This window comes from Anguilla rostrata, chromosome 10, assembly GCF_018555375.3.
Source record: "Anguilla rostrata isolate EN2019 chromosome 10, ASM1855537v3, whole genome shotgun sequence".
In the NCBI taxonomy this organism is placed as follows: domain Eukaryota; kingdom Metazoa; phylum Chordata; class Actinopteri; order Anguilliformes; family Anguillidae; genus Anguilla; species Anguilla rostrata.
In genome coordinates, this window is record NC_057942.1 from 36039917 (window position 1) to 36065045 (window position 25129).

A 25129-nucleotide genomic window follows, 5' to 3' on the forward strand; every position below is an offset into this window, starting at 1 on the left:
AGACACAAATATCCTGTCCTCCCTTCACTGTGTCTGATCCAGACACCAAACGCAGCTCCCTCCCCCCAGCAAGAGATAAAGCACTCGAGTCCTAAATCCTGTTTGTGCCGAGTGTTTGCATACGGTTTTGAATGTCGTTTCACCCTGTAGTAAAGGGAGGAGGGGCCGTTTTAACTGAACACATCTCGCAGCGTCGTAGTTTCTCTGGCAGTGAATGATGGAGGGATGAATTTCGAAGGGATAAAAGAGAAGCACAATCTGGGGTTTGACCTTGGCCCCCTACCCAATTCAACCCACATTTAAACACATATTTATCTCATTTAATCATTAAAAAACCAAAAAAAAACATTAAAAAATGTTTCATCCAGTAATGCGTTTGAATGCAGCACGTGCCTACACATGTATTCAACATGTAGCTGCTTACTGAACGGAGCTGGGAACAAGATGTTCCAAATTATGCAAGCCAAATTCTATTCTGAGAAAATGAATTTTCTAGAAATTCCGAATAAACGTGCCACCTCCCCCGCCCTCCAAACAGCTGGCATTGCTGTGTGCAGCTTTTGATTGACAGCTTGTTTTTTGCTTTGTACTGGCTTACGCTATGTGGAGCGTCACTCTTTCACTCTCCCTCACTTAGCACTGCATTGTCTAAGCGGGGCGAGGGGCGGGGGGGCCTTGGGGGGGGGGGGGGGGTTGGAAAGGCCATGCCTACCCCCTCACAAACACTCTGAGCAGGACCTATTTTAAGGGGTATGAGAACTTCCCCTGAGAGGCAGTTATGTCTGTGGCACGTTCTGCTAATAGCGCTGCGGGCGTTGGGGAGGCCCACGTCTGGAGATAGAGGGAGAGAGGCACTGATTACTGCAGGTAACCACTGATCCTGAACACTGATCACTGCAGGTAACCACTATTCATGCACACTGATCACTGCAGGTAACCACTGTTCAAGCACACTGATCGCTGCAGGTAACCACTGATCCTGTAACCCTTACACACCAGTACCAGCATTAAACTGGCTTTAGCCCCCGGTAGTCTTTTTACAAGAGAGACTGAGATTGTTCAGAAAACAGCGGATGAAGAGAGTGCTACTATTCAAACATGGTAGCTCCAGTGGTGTGGCAAGCCAATAAAAGGGCTTTCCCTGCACAGTGAATGGGGTGAACGCCTCCTGATTCATAGCCTGATATAATAGCACCTGACAATGGTGATCAGTATGAAGTTAAACTAGGTAGCAGGTGCATGTGAACATTCTGTATCAGACATTCTGGCTAGAAGCCACAAATGTACATGTACGGTATGCACTCTCTTTGATGAATGTTTCGTTTGTTAATGAGGTGATCAAAAATAGGTCTATTACCAAAGATCACATTATATACGGTAGTCAGTATTTATATAAAAGATGAACAACTCTTTATGTATTTGGAGACATTCCATATACCCAAAGGGCTGGGCACACTTCTGTCAGGGAACCACTGACCTGGCAACCTCACCCACAAGCCCCGCCTCTCCCTAAAATTCACATTTATTCTCCGCCTCTCCAACCACATTATTCTGTGCACCTTTTCACATCTGTCTGACACCATACGAATGTTTCTATCATATCTTTCATACAGCATTAGCACGCTTATCAGACATTACACATTTAGCATTATGCATTTTCAGTGGATATATGACATTCGGTTAATCTTGCTATAAGAGTCACCAGAATCGAACTGACTTCGGTACAAGTCTAGTTCTACACGTGTTACTCTATCAAAGATATGAGCTGTAAAGAGTCGAATGATGGTCTCCTTCTGAAAGGTCGTTTCAAACTGAAATATGTGTGTGTGCAGATTTAAGAGAAAGGTGCATATTTTAACAGAGGTGTGAAGGCCGCCTTATTTGAAACATTCTGCTGTCAGAGCGAACTCATCATTTTAGGCCTCTGTAAACGTACCGGCTAAGTCACCTATATTCGTGATGAGAGTGCCGTATTTTAGAGCTATTACCCCACCTCCTCCCCTGTTGTCAATTCTCCCCTATTTCTCCTATATTTCACCAACGTTAACTATTAGCACATTAGCTCGATGGCTAAACCGTTAGCGGTGCTTACTGTAAGAACAGGAAACTCCCCTGTGTTCTTCAGTCAGTGTTGGCAGGTATGCTGCGAAGTATGACGTGGGTGACCAGGGTTCTCACAGAATTCTCACACAAGCTTCCTCTCCTAATTTAAACAACACGTCCAAAAGATGTTTCAAAAGAAGCATTGTGCTAGCAAAGCCCTGCCAAGACTGTCGGATTATAGCCTTCTGTTCCTATTAATAGCAGCACGTTTGGCAAAAAACGGCTTGATAATAACAGATGCAAGAATTCTTTTGTGTACTGAAACGCTTATTACAGGGCCCACCCCGTACGCTCCAAATCTTGCCCTGTCCTGGGGAGTTCTGAGCTGGAACGTTCTCTGCGCGGCTGCAGTTTTTGCCAGAGGCGGTAAAAGCGGTCGGCGGTGCTGTGGGGGAGGAAATGTGGTTTTCAGCGACGCAGACACTGTAATTCTGCACCCAGTGTCTGAGTTTCAAGGAGGATGTCCACACCGGGAGATCGCGAAAATAACCACTGCAGGGAAACAACACCCACAAAGTGTAGGATTACACAAACGTTAGACAAACGTAAAATGGATTCAGGAACATAACGTAGCATGTTGTTTCAGATAGGAGCACCAAACACTGGGAATATTCACCTATGTGTTTTCTGCTACACTTCTCCCCCTAATGACTGATCTAGGATCAGCATACACAACGAAGCGCGTGTCAGTGCCCCTGTGTGAGAGAAGCCTGAACTGATCCGGGGTCAGTGGCTCACCTTGATCTGCTGGCGGCGCAGCATGGCCAGCTCCCTCATGTCGCGGAAGGGCTGCAGCAGGTACTGGTAGAGCTGCGTGGTGGCCTCAGCCAGATCCCCGTAGGCCTCGTCCTCCTCCTGGTACAGCTCCAGCAGCTCCACCATGCTGTCCACCGCCTTGTGCTTCTCCAGGAGCTGAGGGACACAGAGAGGCGCAGGAGGAGGTGTCACAACTCCACTCTCTCAACATAAGCACACGTGGAAAGGGCTTTTTTTATTCGTAAAATTTTGCTAAAAAGCTAGCACTGGTGCATGGTGCAGTGCCTTCCCTCCCTACAGCTCCCTCCCAACTTCTGCTACTAGTGACACTCCCAGTGGTCACAGAACACATGCGTGATGGATTGGTAAGTATGCCTACAGCTGGCTAGCTATAATTAAATAGCTTTTAAGCTTAAATATGTGGAATTAAATCCTTTTTTTATTTGGGTGTAATGTCTGGAGTTTGAGACTGCTGCCAAGTCCAGTGTACACTAATGTTAGTGTACAGTAGCTCAGTATTACAAATTTATTACACACTGAATGATCCGCCGTTTTAACTATACGACGGTAAAACCTAGCTTATGTTGCTTTCTTTCGTGTTGCTGGGTAGTGTAATGTTACTGCACTAGACAACTTGCTCTAACCTAGTGATAAGGAATGGTTTACATATGAGATGTCTTACAGATATGAATATTAATGAGCAGAGGATATCACACCCACATTGTCCTTATCTGCTGAAGAGGTCACGATAGTCTAATAGTGTTTGTTTATTACAATTTAATGGCTATAACTGGGTTAAAAGACTTTAAATAAACACTTGTAGACAATCAACTGTCAACACAATTTGAATCCAGTTTCCTGGAACTTTAAGTAACAGCTGAATGCATAAAAATATTAAGACTTTACCACAATACATTTAAATACAAAATGATTCCCAAAATGTGTTGAATGTACAACGCTGTCTATAGAAACACTATCAGCTGGCGATACATTAAACAGGCCTAAAACACAAATTCTTAAAGTTAAGAGGAAAATGTACGTTCGTGTGAAAAGTACACTTTTCCTCCACCAGGGGGCAAGCTGTTGGAGAGACGGCACAACTGCTGTTCCTTCAGGTGGCTGACTCAGATGTGAGTGGCAGGTCTTGCCCTAAAGCTCTTCAGTGATCACACCAAGCTTTCGTGCACTTTTGGCAGTTTGTTAAACGTTGGTTAAGTCAGGGGAAGTTCACAGGCCACAAACAGCCAGAAATATCAGCAGACAGGTTTGTTGCTTATTTTTGAAAGTGAAGTGAGAGTGAATTTGGCTCAAAAGATCTAAATTTATAGCCTAGGCCTACTGCTTAGACTTTAGACTAGACCTCAGGCCACACAGCACCCTCCCATCAAAGACAGTTACTGACAACAGCAGTTCTCTACTATATGGAGACATGCGCATATTTATTCAACTCATTATGGCCAATGTAAGGCAACCCACTTCAGAAGTAAATACATCAAAGGTTTGCCGCTGAAGGATTTTGGAAATACGATCCTGTTCTTAGAGAGCTTATCTTCGATAACTGTCAGTAATTTCTTTAATAATTTCCATAGCCTATTTCAGAGAGGGCGACGCGATGTGCGTGTCTGAGCAAAGAAAACAACCCGTCCGGCTTAAAGAGTCGTGCGGCAGCACAAGGTTCCCTTCAACGCTGGAAACAGTTTGTTTTAGAGCATCACTATTGTACGACTCAAACAAAAGGAAATCCAACTGAAACCGTGGCGGACAGACGGCCGCCCGACGGTGTCCTAGCAACGGGCGCGGACAAGGCTTCCGCGAGGCGACATTTCCTGAGCAAATAAGAGCGCAAAAAGGCCCCGCCGCAAAACTAGACTACAGCGAACTTCTTCTTAATTCCTCATTCTTCATTGTCAGTTCTTTTGTTTGGCAGCGCGCTGAAAAATGTAACAGAACATAAAAAAACGCTCGGCTTGCTTTCTTTGTTTTTAAATGATTGTCCTCTCCAGGACAAACGGCAACAAGCTGAGAGGTTGTAATTTTCCAGTCAAGAACTACGGTTGCTTTGTTTCGGTCGCTGCAGCAAGCAGACGGGAGCTCGGGGAGATATCCGTTGCATTCCACTTGACACGTGAGTCAAAGTTTTTTTTAACAGTCTGCTGGGACGCGAGTGTTTCCCTAAGCATTCCCCTCTGGAAGCGTGGTGCGCTGCCAGGCCATTCAACATCCCAGCCCGGTGTAAGCCAACATTATTTTAAGAGCAGCCACTTTTTCAGACCTGTTATGCCCCAAATATACCACTGCATCTGAACCTTTTCGATTTTTTTTTTCAATTCTTCATGAGCTCACAGCTTCATCACAAACATTTTCCTGCCCTATCTATAATTTCTGTTGATGGTTCAGATATGGGAATTCCTACTGTTTACACGTCTTTCTTGCTGAATGCAAATGTTTTGTCTTCGATCCTAACAAGTCTCACTCATTCTTGTTTGCTCTAGTAGTTGTGTGCCATTCTAGAAGCTCTCCTTGGATTTTACATAGCCTACTGCTTCCGGTTGGCAAGCTGTTTACCATCCAAAGCGAAAGGCAACGAAATGTCACCCACTGACAGTAGAAAAATAAAAGCACAGCATGGTCGATTTCACGCCGTAATTACCAAACTGCTGAGTGCACAGCCAGAAGATATGAGGTTAACGGTGAGAAACAGAAGAAGTACAAACTGTGCCAGAGATGACACACTCAAAACACTTGTGAATATGTTAACCACCTTAAATATGCAAGGTGACATCACAGACACGTTGTTGAACGACAGCTTCAAGAAGGAACTGATGTTCCTGTAAAGGTTCAAACGGTGGCAAAGTAACCCCGCTTGAGAATGAAAAAGGGGAAGAATCTCACTGCCCCTAATGAACCTCTGACTCTGGATATTGAGCTTACCCACAAGACAGGAGACACACACACCCTCCAGCACATCAGAAGGATAAGCCTCAAAGAAGGACCAGCTCAGATAGGGGTACTAAACTACACTCAAAGTTCCACAGGGAGCCAGGCTGTGGACAACAGCATTTAGCGATGAAGCAGAGATGAGAACTCTTTCATCAGAGCAAACCTGCACAAACCTTTTGCTCTAAGGAATGTGCTCCATCTCCAAAACTTGTCTGTTTGGTTGCTAATAACCAATTTTAAAGCGAGCTGTCCTCAATCATCTCTTTCTCACACATGTATCATATGCTAGAATGATCAGGTTTCTCAGCTGTGGGATCACAACATGCAAACTATTTCCAACCTTCCTGGGAATTGTAATGAAAAATCATGATCTCAATTCATTCAACGATGATTTATTTCTTTATCTCCCTGAAAACCAAGAGCGCATTTTATAGCATTAACTGTGGAAACTAAGAAAGAAATCTTTAAACTAAAGGTTGAAGTGCCTTTGTCAATTTAGCCTAAAAGACTTACAGACATAGAATTGCTGTATTGTAGGAATTTGCTTTAATAATTTTGTATTTACATTTTTAATAAAATTTTTGTGTCCCAAATGCAGGCTGGTAGCTTTCCTCACAAGTTTGGGTCCTGTGTTCCACGTACTGCACTACGAATCCCAGAAAGGGTAGGGGCAAGGTTTTTGTAAAAGCCCACTTAGAAAAAATGGCCGCTAATAGGCTCACTATGCCAGCTTAGAGCAGGAGATTGTACAGTAGCAGGAAAATGAGCAGACACTTTCATTTGGATTTGGGTGGCTGCATGGCCCTGACAGAAGTGCTCAGAATACAGTCAGCCATGACAAAAGAGCAGAGCTCAGTTTTAGAGCGTTCAGGCTGACTCCTACTATAACTTAAAGTAGGCCAAATTAACTTCTGCAAGAATTGAATGTTTTTTAATTCCTAAACGCCATCTGGCAGACATTTAAATGAGCACTGTCTAAAAGGAACAACTGCAAGACTAGTTAAATTCATTGGTGAAAAGTGGAGACAATTTTCCATAATTGTTTAATTACATACCCCTTCATTTGAATCGCTGCATGCAAATAATTCCTAATTATGTTGCCTGTTATATCTTTTTGTATAACATGCAGGTTTCAGTTTTTAATTAGTACAAAGTGAGCCTATTGCACATGGCAAAGGAACCCAAAAAGGTTTTAATAACTCACCATAACCAACATAATGAAGGTGAGAAGAAAAGACCAGCACAATATGGCCGTGAATAACGTTACCGAAGACTAAGCTGCAGGCTACATCCAGCCCGCTAATTCACAGTTCGCTTCCGAACCTAAAACCACAAGCTTATTTTCACAGCGCGCGTGAGAGAGAGAGGGGGGGGGGGGGGGCTCTGTGCCTTTAAGGGAGCGCGCACGAGAACCCGAACGCATCAAAGGGCTGTGGAAAAATCAAACGCACGTTTCGCAGTGGTGAGAAAATAAAAGCCGCTTAGCTGGACCGCGGGAGCGCTTCTGTCTGTCGGCTAATTTGCTAATCCTGGACGGGAGCAGGAGGCTGTAAACCACTCACTTACCGTAACTAATGTAATGTAATCAATGGTGCAGTGCATGGAGGCCCCAGCAAGATTAAATCTCATTGGAAATGTAGGCTAAAGGCACTTGGGCTGTCGGGGTGGACTGTACTATGCAGGGTCAGGCTTAATTCCGAGGAATTCTTTTACTCTCTTTGGAACTGAAGGGCTACTGTATAATGCATTGATGAAAAAGAACACTAAAACACACTAAAGTCCAACAATTTGCCAGTGTAGCCTAATCCATATGACAAAGCCACTTTCACACCTTTCTACCTAAACACAAATACAAAGAAAAACACAAATTTGACCGGTAAATTTTGAGGAATAAAAAACAGATCTGACAAGTGCTACAGTGTCTGTGTAAAGGCCCCCTTGCAGGGGCCTACATACTCTGTTATAGGCCTGGTTCCTTCCCTCCTGGCTTAGCGAGGTTGTAAGGAGGGAGATTTTGCGCACTTTCATGCTCAGCCAACCCAAAACCCGCTAAATTCAGGTACGATTGCGAACGCCCGGCTGGCTGAGAAACGGGGCGCCACCAGCTTACGCGCAAAGCGCTCCGACGCTGTTCCAGCAGCGAGGGTATCGGAGCCCGCTAGGCTTCGGGCCAACGGAAACAGGGCCGGGGAGCCTGCGCGTCCGTCTCGCACCCAGAATGAAAGAGCGGAAAATCCCCTCCAGTCCCTTCGCGGTCATCCCCGCTCCGTGAAACCACAGGAAGTTTACACAAACGACGGGATTCCTTTTCTCTCCCTGCCTCCGTCTGCTGACCGGGTCGCACGGTTTGGGTCCAGTTTGCACCCCTGGAGCGTGTCCTTGAAGGGAGGCACACTGGGCGATTTTGGTCTAGCCTAGTCCGCATTCTGGCATTGTAGCCTTTGCATTATGTAACTGAGTAAAAAGCTAAACAAAGTGTTGTTACTTTGAAAATGCACTTCTGTGCATATTCTTCTGCCTGAAAGCTCAAGCGAAAGCCTTAATGATGAGATGCCTGAAAGATGAGATGCTTTCGCTAATACTGAGTGTTCTTCAGACACAGGTCTAGCTGTTTGTAGAGAGTCTGCAGTGACTTGTTGTTTTGACATTACTGGCTGGCTGTCGGTGAAGTGGATGTTACAGGAGAAAAATGGAGCCAGTTGTTCCACGTTCCGTTCGCACATTCCCACAGCATTATGCCTTTAGCTTCCTGTGATTCTGGACTGAGGGTTATATATAGACCTCCCCCACAAGTCACAGTCTACTTTGGGTTAGTGGGGCTCTCTCTCCTCCATGTCTGTCTGTCTGTCTGTCTGTCTCTCTCTCTGTCTGTCTCTCGTCTTGTTTTGTAGACTATCGCAATGCTGAATCCTCTAATGAAATGTGCTTAAATGCAGCACAAGAATAGTGCTATGAATGAGAATGAAATGAACCTGCCCTGCATTCCTGGCGGACATTGAACTGTGGAGCCAGTTCACTGGGAGAAGCCAGTTTACACCAGTATTAACCAGCTGAGCCTCGCTTTCTGCTCACATCAGATAGAGTAACTGGCCATTTAAACACATGTTCACCCACAATGACTGATCAGTAGTGTCCATATGGAAGTTGAAAACCCCATTATAGTGTATTCGAATGACAGCATCAGGCATCCCCATAGCAACACCTGCAGACCAGTAAGGAGACTCTTAACCAGGGGGGGTGGGGGTGTTCACTGAAGCGGAGTCAGTCCTGCCAAGTGGTGTTTAAAGCCTCAACAAAGAGCCTGTACTCTGCTGACTAAGCAATTCTATGTGAATGGGCAGAAAAGTTGTGCTTTAGAACTGTTAGAAGTTCTCTAAGCTGCATCCATGGAGTTCTGTAATAGAGCAAACAACAATCCAAGGCAGCTGTGATACTTCATGTTTTGGACGGCTTGCGGGGTACAGGCTCGGGTTTCCCTCTAATAAGACACCTGTAGGTGTGCAAATGTTCATGGTGCCCAAGATCCCAGTGACTCACGGGGTTCTCAGATTCTCACTCAGCTTGTTCTCCTTCTCTCACCGGCTAGCTACAGCGCAATGAGGAAGTTCATTACTTGCCATTATTACATGTACTGTATAAATAAGAGCTATAATATTTGATTTAGTTGAACCAAGTGAATAAGTACTGATATGGCCCGAAGGTTTGAAAGCACACTAGCTGGTAAATAGTGTGAGCATATTCAGTATGTTAGCCGACAGGTGACTAATTCATAGCACCCCAGCTACCTTTCTTTCACTGTGTTTTGGTCGCAGTGCTGATGGTAACACATATTAACTGTTAGGCTAATTGATTAGAGGGGGCAAAGCATATGATTTGTGAGATATGTCCTTCAAGTCACGCCCACGGAGTCCTCATAAGCTTGTTTTAGTTTGGGTGCTACCAGTTGAATGGGGTCCAATAGCGAGAGGAAGGTGCCGGAGATTGTTCGCACACTGTATGCTACAGAGCTCAAACACGCGAGAGCAATCCCAGCTCTCTCAGAATTCTGAGAGTGCTCACAAACACCTGAAACCCCCCCAGAGACCCACGCTCCAGAGCCCCCCAAAAGACAGGAGATAATGCGGCCGGGTATCCGGTTACAGCCCTGAACAGGAGAGGAATACTACTGTACCCGACCCCCCCACCCCCCCACACACACACAAGTCACACAACTGACTAGCCTTCCACTCTCCAGTGATCCTCAAATTCTCAGGCTAATCAATAGAAATGTCCCCCGGAGCAATATCAGATAATGTTCCCACTCTGCATGGGGGGGCGTGAAAGGAGGAAGGGGGTGGTCTCAGTACTTGTCAGTAGTTTTCAGTAGTTATTCATGGTAGCCGCTGTCGTGTTTATACCGGTTTAGTCAACAGTAATTCATTGAAAGGACTACTATAAACTGGAATTAGCTGTAATGCTGGGTTATTAGTGCAAGCCTATATTCAAAATACTGACTGAAGTACCAGCCATGGAATCAATAGTGACCCCTGACCTGAAATGAAAGTACCATCAACGGAAATAATGCCATCGTCTATTTAAGAGCATACAGCAGAGAATGTGAAAACTACAAGGAAAATAGATAGGCTATTGTTTAACTTCGGAAGTAGGCTACATTACCAAAAGGGAAAAATTTGAGGAGACAGGTCTTCAAATGTTACAACAGCCATAGGGTCCCAGAAAATAGCACAGAATGACTAGCTCAGTCCAATTACCACAGCGCATAGACCCAACTCTCTCCTCGTTTATTGATTGGCTTATTGACTTGACTGCTTTTCAACTTGACGCTACCATATATCTTATTGCAACCCATTCATAAACTTTTATAATTTTAAAAGGAAAGATATTTTACCCCCCTATAAATAAATAAAAGATAAGGCTGCGATTTCCTACCAGGTTCTTTTCAAACAAACACATTGTGTATATTTTAAAATGTGTAGACAGCTTAGAGGAAACAGCAAACAAGCTGAGCTGATCTGCAGACAGATTGGAGTAAAACTCAATGTTTCCATGCCGACAGAGTCACTGGACCAATTTCCCCTCCTTGTCACACTGGGGGGTGTTGGGGTGGGGGGGTTCTTGTGGGTGGGGTCCCGGTGATTTAGCTCATGGTTTCCACCATGGCAGGAGACCCCAGGAGTGAGTGCCCCCAGGGGCCACTTAGGGACTAACCCAGGCGGGGGGGGGGGACCAAATCTGATCCCTGGCACAGCTGAGGGGGGGCCAGGAGTAACAAATCGCGACTAATCCTGGTTGGCACAAGAAGAGAGCCTGAGAGAGCCCCCCCCCATACCCCCTAGCATGCCCATGGCTTGCCAACGCGCCCCACACCAGCTGCCAGAGATCATTTTACAGCCTTATCTCCACACGCCATGTCTGACAGAATGCTTACATCTCCGGCGTTCAGCAGATGCTCTGATCCAGAGCGATTTACGCGGCTTACGGAACAAACGACCGAACTACCGTTCCGTTTCACTTCCTTTCCATTTCACTTGTTCAGGGCTCAACAGAGACACTGTCGCCAAGACGCTCGGTGGAAACAGGAAAAAAGGAAAATTAGGCAAAAACTAGCCAGAAATCCCCCAAAAAAAATCCAGGAAGTGAGTTAAAAAAAAGAAAACCTAGTGGAAAGAAAGAAAAAACAAACACCCAAACAGTGGCAAGAAAAAAAATCCCACTTAACATCTCAAGAGGAACCCAGACATTAGAGGGGGAACCCATCCTCCGCTAGTTGGCCCAGCATCAGTCATCACAGTGCCTGAACACTACCTGAACACATGAAGACCGCCTCAGCACAGCTCTTGCCTGCAGTCTGTTACTTTGCCCATGGCTTGATCGAGCTACAGTGCCAAATGCATCTCAGACAGGTCACATCCACTGCACTCATTTCCAAAAACTAGGATGAATTTCAGAGGTGTTTAGTCCAACACAATGCAACACACCAGTTCCTCTGGTGGGTGGATGTTTTAGTTCCTTGACATCTACCTCCACCAACAGCAACTCTAACATAACATTTCATTTAGTTTGGATTATTTACTTCATTACAGAATTCATGTTAAAGTATGTATCAAAAACGATGTACCAGAAAGTCAACGCCCCTCTGTGCACTGGGACACGGATACAATGGGAATCTTGTTCTCCGGGTTGCACGTGGAACACATTTTCCGTTCCTATAAACGTGCCTGTGTGGAATTCCTCCACATCGAGCAACCCCCACACCAAACCCTCCCAGCTCTCGGGCTCCAGCAGTGCACCCGGCCCAAGCCCTGGGCGAGGTCCGGCAGACGGTGTCGGCAGATGTAATTCGCTCTCTTCCAGAATGGCACCCTCGGCTCGAGTAACGCCCAGACAAACGCCAAACCCGTCCGCTAGTCGCCGTGGGCATTACGCCGCGTTAATTATACATGAGGGGTCATGACATCTTTCCTTTTTTTTTTTTTTTTTTACTGCGGTTCGAAGGTCTTTAATGCAACCCTCCTCTGCTTCACGGTTAGCGGTCCTGAAACCTGCACGGAGGGGCAAACTCTGGACTCTGAGACACAGGCGGGCATTCTTTCCGAAGCAGAGGAAGCTCTGCCCGTGCAGAAAAAAAACGGAGGAATCGGGATGAGGAAGCACACCCTTTTCCTGAAAAAGAAAACAAGCAGCGCGGCAGGAAAGGCCCCAAACCTACCTGGAGCAAAAACATCAGCCGTAGCCGCGAAGAAGCTAATCAATACAAAGCTTCAGAGACGTGCCAGGCTGGAGAACTGGGCTGTGGCGTATAAGCAGCTTTTGAGGAGGAAAAGTGGTCTTTGGAAACCTGCCCGAGTTGAGAACGCTGCCATTTTGCTGATTTGTAAGCGGGGCTGTCCAGACGGGCCTGGGCATTCTCACTTTCCCAAGGCCGACTTTAAACCGCGCTGAGCAAGGTTGCTGCTTCGCAGTAAATTACACAGCAGGAAAAAGCATCTGATCACATTTTCACACCTAATTCAGTCTGATTTTTTTTTTCTCTCAATTCCCCAGGGACAATTCTATAATTCCACTGGAGATTTACACCCTTAAGGCGCAAAGTCCGCTAATATAAAAGGATCCAGAGGGAACACGTTCAGCTAGATACACACAACAAGCAAATGTCTCTTCAGGCCTACAGGTTTGGCTTAGTACATTCAAACATTCACCTTCCGTGGGTTTAATTTCTTAAAGTTTTCAAGCCCAGCTTCTAACACCACAACTAACTGGACGTGGACCTCCCACAGCAGAAATATAGCAATTGCACAGCCCACGTTACATCCTGTCACTAAATGTAATGGAAGGGCACTAAGAGGAGGGTTGTGGGAGTCAGTGCTGCTTATGCTGAGGAATACACTAAGAGATTGCGCTCTCTCTCTCTCTCTCTCTCTCTCTCGGCAGTATCTCCTTCCACACGGCTGTCATGTGGACATCTGGTGGGCCGGGGGGGACCTCAGCGACGTCCTTTGCATTACAAAGCCGCGTTGGTCCCGCTGCTCACTCCCTCCGCGCAGGGCTACGCTAAAACGCAGTCTGTCCGGCAGTTCCGCGCACCGTCTGTGGAGGGCGCTCACAGCTCTGAGGTCCCAGTGCGCCCTGAGGGTGGCGTTAAAGCCGCGGTGGTCAACGTGCCCTCAAAAATCAGTCCCAGTACTTTTAGTACCTCAGAATGCCAGTACAATATGAGTAAAGATACCATAAGCTTGAACCTAGCTTGAATGTATTCAAAAAAGTGCTAATAAAAAGTACCAAAAGTAGGCTGATACAATGTCTCAAGTGTTCAAAATCTAATGTAGAACGAGCACTGACATTATTGCAGAAAAAGAGCTGAATAAAGAGCGGAGGCAGGCTGGAGTGAAGGCTTTAGTCAGTCTGTTTGTGTGAATACTGGACTCTTTAGCATCTCACCAACTTGGCCTTAGCTCTTTTATAAGGAAACCACTGGAGTGACTGATGATAAACCTCAAACACAGAGCCAGGGCCTCCCTCCTCCCTCCCTAAACCCCCCCTCCACCCCCGGCTGCAGCCCAGTGTACACGTTTCAGGAAGTGGCCTCTGCCCTACAGAGCACTTTTCTCCGAATGTAAAGCAACAGATGGCAGCTCTGGGGCTTTTTTGAAACAAAGAAAATGCAGAGGCCACGTGTTCGAGTGTTTGGAGAGCTACGTCACCTGCCAGCCTCCTCCCCATCCCCACCCCCCCCCCCCACCCCCCACCCCGTGCATGTTCTCACTCAGTGTATCTCTACAGCAGGGAGAACAGGAAAAAGCCTCATTGTGGAGCAGCCCAATCCTAGGTCAGCTTTTCAAATGATTTTCCTAACTCATTAATACCTTGAGGAATTTGACTACAACAGTGCACACGAACAATCAGGACAACCTTGATTTTTTATCCTGCTTTAAATTCACAGACTAAAGGGGTTTGATTGGTTTGAACATCTGTTTTATCTTCAAAACAAAAGGAAGAACAACATTTCAGTCACTCCCAATTAAAACTGTTAAAATACTGGTAGACTGTTCCAAAATAAGAGAAAAAATGCCACGTAGGCAATAAAATGTGCTTTGAACATAAGCAAGCAATGAGTCTAGCAACAAAAAAAAACCGTCCACTACCGTATACAAAAACTACAGGATAACACGCCATCAATAAATGTTTGAATGATTGTACATTCTTCATCTTGCGCGCCAATGTCAAGTCAACGAGCAGGTAACCTGTGGCCAAGTGAATAAAATAGAATTTAGTTGGCCAGATACATAATCATAATAGATGAAAATAGCTATTAAAACAACTGCAAAATGTGACTCCAAATATCTAAAATAATTTCATGCTTTGTTTGCTTTTATTTTATTGTATTATTCGTCACTACTCTGGAACAGAGTTAGAGTCTTTGTTCAGCCAAGTGATGATATATTGCTCTCTGCGTCGGCTTTGTCTTACCTCTTGCAGGCGCTTCTTGGCTCTGTGGAGCGCGTCCTCGTATCCCTTTTGTCGTAGCTCGCTCAAACTTTCGTAATACTCCTCCGGGTCGTCGCTTTCGGTGAACAGCACTTGGGAAAGAATCTTCCATCCGCAAGTGTCCAGTGAATGACCTAGGTAGACCTGTAGCTGGTAGCAAAGTGTATCCATCTCCGATCGAGTGACTTCCGGAGGTCCAAACAACACCGTCCACATCCCTGAGGGTTCCTCCGGGAGAGGAGGCAAGCATGGTTCCAGGTCCGAATTGACAGAGCACAGCTGAAGATGAACAGCCCTCAAGTCCTGGAAGGAGAATAGTCCAGCCCAGCTACAGTCCTCTCGGACATTGTGCTCAAAGTCTTCAGAATCCGCCACTTCGCCAAGTTCTGCGGTGTGATGCTCACCAGTGGGATCCAGAATCTCAATGTCCAGCACTGCGGTGGGGCTTTTGCCCCTTGGCCCCACAACCTTACTGCCACTTTTAACGGGGCTGGAGACCCCCGTTGCTGCTCCTCGCGTGTGACTATTTGTATCGCTTTGTCGACCTTTGGTTCTGTTTTGACTGCCACCATCATCCTTTTCTTTTACGGGACTTTTTGAACTTCTGTACTCGGTTGCCCCGGCCACTGAGACTAACGTTCCCTCGGCTCCTGGATCCTTGGCAATACTCCTTCTCTGCACGGTTCTATTGTGACATGTGATCGCAAACTTCCCTTCTATCTCATTCCAAGCCACGATAAAAACGAATTTGTGCTTTTCCTTTTCCTCAAAAACATTTGGTCTAACGGCAACCCATCCCGACTCCAAATTGTCTTCCATTGTGAAGGACATCTTTTCACATCGGCAAACTGGCAAGCTTGTAAACTATGTTAGTCTTCCCGTTGTTCCGACAGCGAAATCGAATACAGAATGGTTTAGTTAGCTAGCTTGCTAACTTGACGTTGCCTGGAACTGACGAACTAACTGGTGCTACAGCTTTTTACAATTGTGAACAACCCCGATTAAGTAAAATAGCTGCTAACCAGTTGGGTAATCATGCCAGTATCACAAAATATCCACAAAACAGCCATCTTTGCCCTTCTCCTAACAACTCAGAACGAATATTCTAAATTGGCATCGCAGTTGCCATATCTTACCCACTTGCTTCGCCTTAACAACCAAACTATTTAGCTGGCTACTTGATATAAACGCAAAGGCCCTTTTGTGTTGCCATTAAACCCCTTTAGGCTCCAGACAATGCGGACGGTTACAGTCACGTGTGAGGGTCTGTTTACACGACACAGAGTGAGCAGCTTGCGAGAGCCCTGCTGTCAAATGTTTTGTCTTTTCTTCGTCCCTTCCAACTGCAGTGTCTCCCTCGCTTGAATCCTTCATAAACTTAAATAACAGGACCTTCGTGCTTCGCGATCAAATTATAGTTGGTCGAATTTTCAGGCGAACGCTGTCACATCATTGTTTAGTTCTTGCTCCTGAAATATCGCCGGATAATTTTCTTTTTTCTTGGTCATATTTTTCTCTCCACATCTCTCTATTCCAATGTTTTCATCTGACGAGCTTTGCTGACGTAGTGACTTGAGCATCTGCATGTGGGGCAACGCAATGAACGTAATGACGTAGAACGTAGCGCAGACTGGAACATTCATGTCATAATATAGGACCGCACATCGAACTGGCAAAATTATACCTCCAACATTTGACAAGGACTTTGACTAGTCATTGTTTACAAACGCAGTGCAAAAAATATTGTTTTGGTCAATAGTGTTTCTGTAGACTGTCGTGTTCCATCGCGAATGGAAATTGAGAGGAAGTGTTGGCTGGACCTGTTTCTTCATCCTGAGGGCTATGTAAAAATAAAAATAAAAGTTGTGTGTCATTTGGTTTGCTAAATGTTATGGATTCTCCAGCAGCTCTGTGAAATGTTACTTTACATAATTTGCCTACTGAGTTCACCCTGGTTCAGGAATGTGCCACAGAGCTATTTAAAGCACTTGTAAGGGAGAATACATATGGAGCTTGTACAATGATTAAAATTAAATAGTACTTGTTGAAAGTATGGGACTAGAAGTGGGACAGCGATCATGTCAGTTTGGTATAACTGGATATATATATATCAGTGGATCATTCTGGGCAGAATGCTGGTGTTGGATACTTTGGGGAAAGTATGTAGCAGAGGGGAGTTTAATTTACTGTAAAAGTACTACAGAGCGACCAAAGAAAGCAGGCACTACAGTGGTTGGGGACAATAGAAGAAAAGTCTGAAAGGGGGAAAAAAAAAGTCAAAAGGTTTTAAATAATCAAACACAATAAACAAGCCAATATAACATTTAAGAATAATTATGATCATTATTTTTATTTGTTCCTGTTTGTTAGTTGTTACTATGGAAATACTAACATAGCATGTGTTTGGCAGATTTATGAAAAAATTGTGGAATAGGAACAATTATCGATGATCAAGAAATTGTTAAGTAAAACTTCAAATACATGCGATGCCCATTTTCCAAGACATACACAAGGAACAAATTTAACATACAGAATGGTTGTTAAAGGCAGTAAAGTTACATTTAGTTCCTGCATTTTACAATTAAGAGGCATGTTTTTTGGCATTTGTCAGCAGTGGCAGGAACCGAATAAATCCTTCTTCTGCTGCCATTTTGGCCACTAGGTGGCATACTTTAGCCATGATTTTTACCATTTTAGCCACATTCTACAACAAATTAAATGATTGTCAAAACAGTAAATGAACATTAAACAATGTTAGAATGGTCACATGTAGCCCTTTTTCACTGAACATAAAATAACACTGGACTAATAACTGAACTGTTAATGTGATTTATTTTTTCTGTTTGTTTGCACTAACAATATTGTGTCTTGCATTTTATTTTTTTAAAAATCAATATCATGTAAAAACCACAGCTGGTACATAATCACATTAAAACAATCTGGTGTTCTGTCATACAGATTGGTAGTTTATAAATGCACATCTTTTGCTAAAATGTATATCTGGGCAAAAAACCAATTAATAAGTTAGATCGATAAGAACAGCAGGGCTTCAGAAAGGGAACCAACATAATCAATTAAAATGAAGTTTTTAAAAAAAAATCATTTGTGGGGAGTTGCCATGGATGGACACTTTGGCCGTCCTGATGCTGGTAGCAGGTTCTCCCAGTATTCCCGATTAGCCCTGGGTGAAAAGAATGGAATGCTACTCTTACCATATTCTAACCCATTTGCAAAGCCCATTCTTGAACACGAAGACCAACAGGCACAGTAACAGGCACATTGTACAAAAAATACTTTCAATCAGTGGTTCTTGAAATCATCATAGATAATAGATAATCCTAAAATCAATCCATTATCTGTAAAGGATCTCTGAAATGCCCGTTTCAGAGCAGTTTAAAAATAAATAAATAAATAAATAAAATACAGGTGACCCAGATTTGGCTTGTGAAAGAATAATATATATATAAATAAAAGAATGATAAAACAAACTGTTTTTTAACTTTACTTTTTAATTTTGGGGGTAGGGGGAGGTCAGGGAGAGAGAGAAAGAGACCCATGTCTCTAGGTATGAATATACTCACTGGTCTACATTGTCAATCCTCACTTAAATCTACTTTGTTACAAGAAAGATCTTTGTGGAGGATTGTGGGATACTTACTTTGCTCTCATCCAGGGCTGGGCGTGCGTGGCCAGGGTACTACCCCACAGCCCATGCTTCTCTGATGCCGGGGGTAGGAAGCCTCTCTCTGGTGCCAGCTCCTCAGACAAAGCACGGATGTGGTAGGGCTCAAACCCACAGCACCCACCGATATAGCGGATGCCAGCGTTATACGCTTCCCTGGCATACTTATGCATGTCCCATCGAGTGATGGCTCTTGCTTCCAATGCTACAGAAGAACGATATTGCATGATCACACACACGCAAATGTTCCACATTGAGAGTAATGGCACTTGTAAATTAAACGCGTCCTGAATCGTTTCTTACCGAAGGGGAATTCTGGGAGGGTGAGATACCCTCCATGATTGCACTCCGGAGTGTGGAACCCCAGGGGCTGCAGCATCAGGTGGGCCTTCAGACCAGCAGCCTCCAGACCTTCTTTCATCAGCTTCACAGTCTTCACGCCACACACGGGGTCCAAGTGACAGTTGACCCCAACGATCTTGGCACCTGAACCACACAGCCTCATGTTGAAGCTCAGTCCAACCACAGTGCACTTTGTCTATTTGAGGGACTCACTTAAATAGGCAGTGTCTCATTTCCTGTCCATTCCATGTTCATTTCAACGACCATGAAAGTTGTATCTTTTTCAAAAGACAAAAGTGAATGACCAAGTGCTTGCATTGCTATTCTGAAAATGGCTCCATCCTTATGAAGAATTATTGTGTTTTTCTGCTTTAACCAGCAACAGTTTCCAGTCTGGCCTTAATGAGGGAAGTAAAGCCATGTCAAAACTTCCTAAAACTCCACAATTCCCATTTTTGGAACCAGATTTAATCCCCCCCCCTCCCCCTTCTGCCCAATGTGGCGTTTTGATGCATTTTCATGTCCATGTCATTAATATCCTCCGAATCAGAGAGCAGAGAAGCATGAAGCTCTTCTCCAAAGCTCAATCAGGATAGCATACCACTGGGCAACCACACACAGAAACATAGTGTCCAAGCAGAATGCACCACCCTGTAGCCATTTTGGTGTGACTACAAACAAGCGATTCTGGACAATGTTTTTACAGAGTATATCCCAAGCACTGAACTATCCCTTGCAGTACAAGTAACCACGGTAGCAATACTAATGCCAAAGGCATTCATTTGTGGTCCTAGATACCTCTGACAGTGAAACATACCAGCCTTGACCAATCTGACAGCGCAGTCCCCTGGGCTGACTCCATTGTTGTCTCCCATTGGTGCAATGCATAATGTGGCCCCAACTGGCTTCCCGCTGGTCTTCAGAACTTGGACGGCCCACTCTGCCTCCTCCACGTGCTGGAAGAACTGGACAAAAAAAATGTTTAAATGAGGAAATAGATGAGGAACTTAGGCCATCAGTCAGATACTATGTCCAGAGAACCTGAATTCACTTTTCAAAGATGGCAAAGCTGGTGCATTTTACACTGATGTACTACTTTTGGAAGGTCTGTGGAGCAGCCTATCGCTGGTTGATTCCTTTTCAATACAATGCAAACCATAGCATAGGTACCACTACTAAATTTCAACCAACAATACTACGCAAATGCTCCAAAGACAAAATTCAGTTCTGTAGTTGTGGTGAAAAAAATTAAATGCACTTACTTCAGCAATTAAAAAGTCAACGTTCTTCTCAATGAAAACATCCAGCTGTTTCTTGAAGATTTCCTTCACTTTACTTTCACTGGTTGAATCGACATAGCAGGGGGTCTGGGAGACTCCGCCCGCCACTAAGGCGCCTCCCTCATTGGCCACTTCCCTGGCGAGGTCACAGGCCGCCTCGTTTATCTGTCGCCCCTGTGGGTCAATTGAAATGTGATTAACCAATCACAGGAGTGATACCATTACGTACGCACATAAACCATGAAAATACAAAGTTGAATTACAATGTGATTCTTGAACAAGTGACGAAGGTCGAGAATGAGGACAGAGGAACAGACACCCTTTATGTTAGTAACCCTGCTCCAAAGTTCAGCTCTCCGATTATGAAACAGTACTAGAGGTAGACTGAAGAGCAGAAAATGGTGTCTCACTGCTTTATGGGAACTCAGATATGAGGCATGGGCTTTACATTTCTTCTACTAGTCTATTTTTGTCACATCAGAGACTATTTTTGAAATCGGTATTTGAGGGAATGATTGATGCAGCTCCAGAAATGTTGCACTTCATCTGAACCCAGCTGGGCACCAGGGTGTAATTTACAGTGGGGAGGGGGTTGTGACCATATAATTCATGATGGTTTTGGTTAGAGTCTCCTTTAAATGAGTCCATTCCTAGGTTACTCACAGTGATGTTCAGCACTCTGCCGCTGATTTCCAGCTTGTCATCGCTGCAGTAGAATGTAAAAGTCTGCATGACATCGGCGCCCGCCCTCAGGAATTCCCTGTGCAGCTGCCGAACTGGAAAAAAGTAACAGCGAATGCAGTATTCTTTAACAGCACGTGAGCTCCTTTCCCGTAATCGTAAGCAAAGAAACTGTATGAACAGAAACCACATTTCAGACAATGTCAATACACATTGTTACCAAAGAAATCATCTCCTTAGACTTACTCCAGCCCCTTTGCAGAACCGTATGTCTTGGTCATGCATGGTACTCCCTCAAGCGTAAGGGGGGGGCGGGCAATTTATGTAACAGTGGCACTTATGTAACGAAGGAGAACTAGAGAGTCACAGACTTCTGCTCCTAGCTAGCGAGCAACTGTAGCTTTACCATTAAAGAAACTAGCACAAATAAATATATTGCACTGTCTTATTAAAAATGACGACTTTAAGGCACCTCTAGCCGAGTAGACAGTCAATAATAGTTATTATGCATACTGCAATCATTCGTTGTTTGAAAACTCTTCAGCAAGGCAATTGACTAATTTGTCCCAAAGTAAATTATTTCTGCATTTTATAGTGAGTTTGTATTCATTATTGTTATTATTGTTGCTATTAGCCAACTGAGAATGAAATTTTTTAACCCAAGTTTCACTCCTAATTCAGTTACCTGCCTCTGGGTGTTCAACTGCGGCTTCTGGCGTCCAGTGCCCGGCCGTGACATAGCCTCTCCTCTCCAATGCCATAACATATCCTCCATCTCCAATGACAACTTCACCTGCATCCAAGCGATCCAGTATTCCCTGCAATTATTTCACGTTGAAACATCGTGCACAAGTACTTTCAGTCACTGTTTTGACAGCCGCACTTCTGAAGATCAATTCATTTCTACTTATTTTCCTTATTTGGAATTAGCGTAAATTGTGGTTCAGATAAGCATATAATACAAATATAAATACATCCTAATTCACAAACCGGCAAATCAAGTGTTAGCGTTATGGAATTCAATGACACTGCACGATAGCTATTTAAATACCACGGGAAGGCAACCACGGTTTTCTTGAATTCAGTTGTAAAGAAAAGGCACGCATCATTAAACACATCAATGTTCTGCAAAATTAGGCCTAAATCCTACAACCTTTTTCTTGCCATCTGACGCCATATTAAACAGAGAGGAAGAGCTGGAGAAACACCCTTACAGTTGCTTCGCGACTCACTCACTGAACTGAAACGAAATGTAGCCTACTCAGTAATTTTAATGCTGTCCTTTTACACAGTCCTTTCTCTATCAAAATAAAAGCCTCCCGTTGCTTAACACATCCAGTGCCACTTTGACATGCATATCATTATTCAGATCTTATCAGGAAAACTCCGGTTAATTTTTTCGTAATTAGGGAAACCTTAACCTTAACCTTAAACGTTAACCTTTTCACTGCTATTTAACAGTTACGTTGTACCATTTTTATTTGAGTTGCAACAGCTTATTCATGTTTTTAAGTTGAGTCTATTCAGTTTGTTTCTTAAAACTGAATTTAGGTTTTGCAGTGAGAGGGCCATGTTTTATGTACACTGGTCTGGCCTAGGGCACTGCAGTACCTGAGTACATGTGCAAGTCTGAAGACATCAACCAGTTCAACAGGTACATTTCTTCTGTCCAACACCCAACCTATACCTAAACCTGCTTTCCTCTACTCCACTACACTAAATCAATGTTGTTATTGTGTCAAAAGAGACCTTTGACCGACTGCAAACACTTCACAGGCCTTGAAGAGTCACACTTTGAGGAGTTGCACATTCTGGGTCAAGTCCAAGTGGATTTCCTCCGGTTTTTAATTAACAAAAGAAAATGGCGGATTACCAGCTTGCTGTGCTCTGGCGACAGTCCACATTAATAACAAAATATAGCCAGTCAGCTGGCATTCTGTAATACCCTGTTACATACACTAATGGCCCAGTCTGACAGACTCTCTTGGCAACAATTCCTGAAGACCCAAGCTTATGAAAGCAGTGCTTCCCATTGCAATCAATGGACCTGAAATCAGCTCTGCTTTCTAGCCACCAAGTGTTATTGTAGAGGAAATGCCTTCAACGGGTTTACATAGTTGAAAAGGTTTCCTATATTATAAATAGAAATCCCACCTCACATGAATGGCAAACTCTTGCAATGGTTGTTGCAGCACTCATCTGAGTTTACATCGCTTAACTACAGTAACCAGAAACATTGATCACCATTAGATCATTCCATGGCATTCAGACCAAATAGACCATCAGGACCAGCTTAACCCTGTGAAAGAACAGCTGAACATCACTTCTGAACTAGATCCTGTAGTTGGCCAAACTCAGTGCGCCGCAGAACTTTTTTTTTGATAATTGCTGTGCACAGAAAGACTTGCATAACTGTACACTTTGCATAACGAACTTGACTGCTGGGTTGCGTGTGAATGTGATCTGTACATGTATTTGGAACGAGTTCCAGTTCACTGCTACTTTCATCTTTCATGCCAGACTAGTCTGGACTTTCACCTGGAATTTATCTACTAGATTTGTCTTATCTTGCTTTTGAAACGTTCTTTCTTCCAACTGCATAGAATTTTTTCATTTTCATTAAATAGTTTTTTTTTGCAAACTTGTTGACTTGCCATTGGCCATTAGGGGAAAATATCCTCTCCTTATAGAAAGCTAAAGGAGTTGCATAGGGCAGTAATTAATTTAAAGGTCAAATATGTATGTACTGTAGAGGCTGATGTGGTAGAGACCATTTCACAATAATTAAATTATTGACTCTCCTGTCTAATAACACATTTGCAAAAAAATTGTTTGTACCCAATAAGAAATTATTTGGTCAACAGCTGCTGTAAGAATATTTGTCTCAGCAGCCACAACCAGTTTTTACAGGCTATGCTTACTGTCGAAAGGCAAACAGCATTAATGATTCATGATTGCATTTTAAATATTCCCCTTGCTGTCCCATATGTAGCATGTTTAGTGTTTGCTTATCCAGTACTTAAAGAAGCTCCTAGGTAGTTTGGGGGCTGGTCAGGGTCAGGGTTAGGTGATCAAGGTTCATGAAGCCTTTTCAGATCCTGATGAAGTATTACAAAAACCCAACAACGACAAACAACACCACATATACAGCAACCACCAAAACCTAAGCAGTATAAACAACACACATACAACAACCACCGGAACCCGACAACCACAAACAAGAACACATATACAACATCCATTGAAACCCAACAACTACAAACAATAATACATATACAACAATCACAAAAGCCAACATCTAACAACAACCAAAGTATCAATCATAATCAAGAACAACTGACAACAGCCAACAACCAAAGCAAACAACCCAAAGGCATTTTTTGTTAGTTCTGTTCTTCATGCTACTAATTATGTGTTGAATAATATCAAAGATTTATATGTTTGTTTAAATGAGTGCGTGTTAGAGGACTAAAGTGTGTAGTGCCAAAATGTAAACTTTGGCTCCAAACAGGGTGTAGATCAATGGTTAACTATGTCTTATTATTACACTGTGTATTGGCGTTGAACCCCATACTCTTAGCATGAAGAGATGAAGAAGTCATCCCCCTTCATATGGGGCATAGACATCTGCCCATAGTTTCAATGGTGGTATTCTGTCATAAAGACATAAATACTCCATTGTTTCTCATATCTTTGCAGAGATGTGCTAATTTTTGTATGCTAATAGTATAACACATCTGTATTGTAGTTGTTTTTCTCCCATTCCTACAGCATGTAGTAGCCCTTCTCAACACTAGATGGCAACCCACCCCTTTTATGTGGTTAACGCTTCAATAAAAAAGACAAAAAGACATAACCATGGTTACAAGATTAATAAAAAAATATCTCATCTGAATTATTATATAGCAATAGTCAAGGGCATGAAGGCATTCTATAATAGTACACCACTACCACAGCTGTTCTATTTAAAACACTGTTGTGTTGTTAGCCATGGTTGTTTAGTCCAAGAGCAGAGGGGCCACAGTGAAGTGATCTGAATAGTAGATACTGACCTCTGCGTGCAGACTTCTCTGTCCCTGCAACAGTGCATTTCAGCCATAAAAACCCTGGCAGTGATTGTGAAGTAGTTCTCTGTAACACTGCTGTCTGCAGTGACCTCCACAGTAACATTGTTTTCTTTCACGGTAATGTTGCTAACTGTAGGGTCCTTCACTGTAAAGCTGCTAACTGTGAGGTAATTCTTTGTAATGTTGCTGACCAATAGGCCCTTCAGTGTAATGCGGTTAACTGTTAGGTCCTTCGATGTAACATTGCTGACTGAAGGCTAATGGGAGGCCACAGGCTGCACTGTGTCTGTAGT

At 43.8% G+C, this 25129-nt stretch overlaps 2 protein-coding genes across 4 annotated transcripts in view; both read right to left on the reverse strand.

Annotated features, from left to right (window-relative positions):
• Positions 1-16343, reverse strand: part of LOC135233339 (junction-mediating and -regulatory protein-like) — a 32656-nt gene extending 16313 nt beyond the window's left edge. For all 3 annotated transcript variants that reach the window (XR_010323812.1, XM_064296768.1, XM_064296767.1), the window contains exons 1-2: positions 14767-16343; positions 2842-3015 (exon numbers count right to left, since the gene is read on the reverse strand). Coding sequence is in view for 2 of the 3 variants with exons in the window: in XM_064296768.1 (XP_064152838.1) it covers positions 2842-3015; positions 14767-15615 (1023 nt within the window). In the remaining variant the exon portion in view is untranslated. The remainder of the gene's footprint in view (positions 1-2841; positions 3016-14766) is intronic.
• Positions 16344-17880: 1537 nt separating this feature from the next.
• LOC135233340 (betaine--homocysteine S-methyltransferase 1-like) lies at positions 17881-22052 on the reverse strand. Its single transcript, XM_064296769.1, has 8 exons — positions 21923-22052; positions 21455-21587; positions 20752-20864; positions 20071-20262; positions 19626-19773; positions 18770-18952; positions 18443-18671; positions 17881-17965 (listed from the first exon to the last, which is right to left on the reverse strand). Exons 1-8 carry the CDS (start codon positions 21944-21946, stop codon positions 17884-17886), a joined length of 1104 nt encoding a protein of 367 aa, XP_064152839.1. The 5' UTR covers positions 21947-22052; the 3' UTR covers positions 17881-17883.
• Between the last annotated feature and the right edge of the window lie 3077 nt (positions 22053-25129).

Bases quoted from the DNA above. Each gene is read 5' to 3' on its own strand.
- LOC135233340 (XM_064296769.1), bottom strand. From the start codon at position 21,946: ATGGCGTCAGATGGCAAGAAAAAG. The intron at 20,865-21,454 runs GTAACTGAATTA...ACTTTTTTCCAG, and splicing joins AGTTGAACACCCAGAGGCAG to TTCGGCAGCTGCACAGGGAA. The intron at 20,263-20,751 runs GTGAGTAACCTA...ATTGACCCACAG, and splicing joins GCAGAGTGCTGAACATCACT to GGGCGACAGATAAACGAGGC.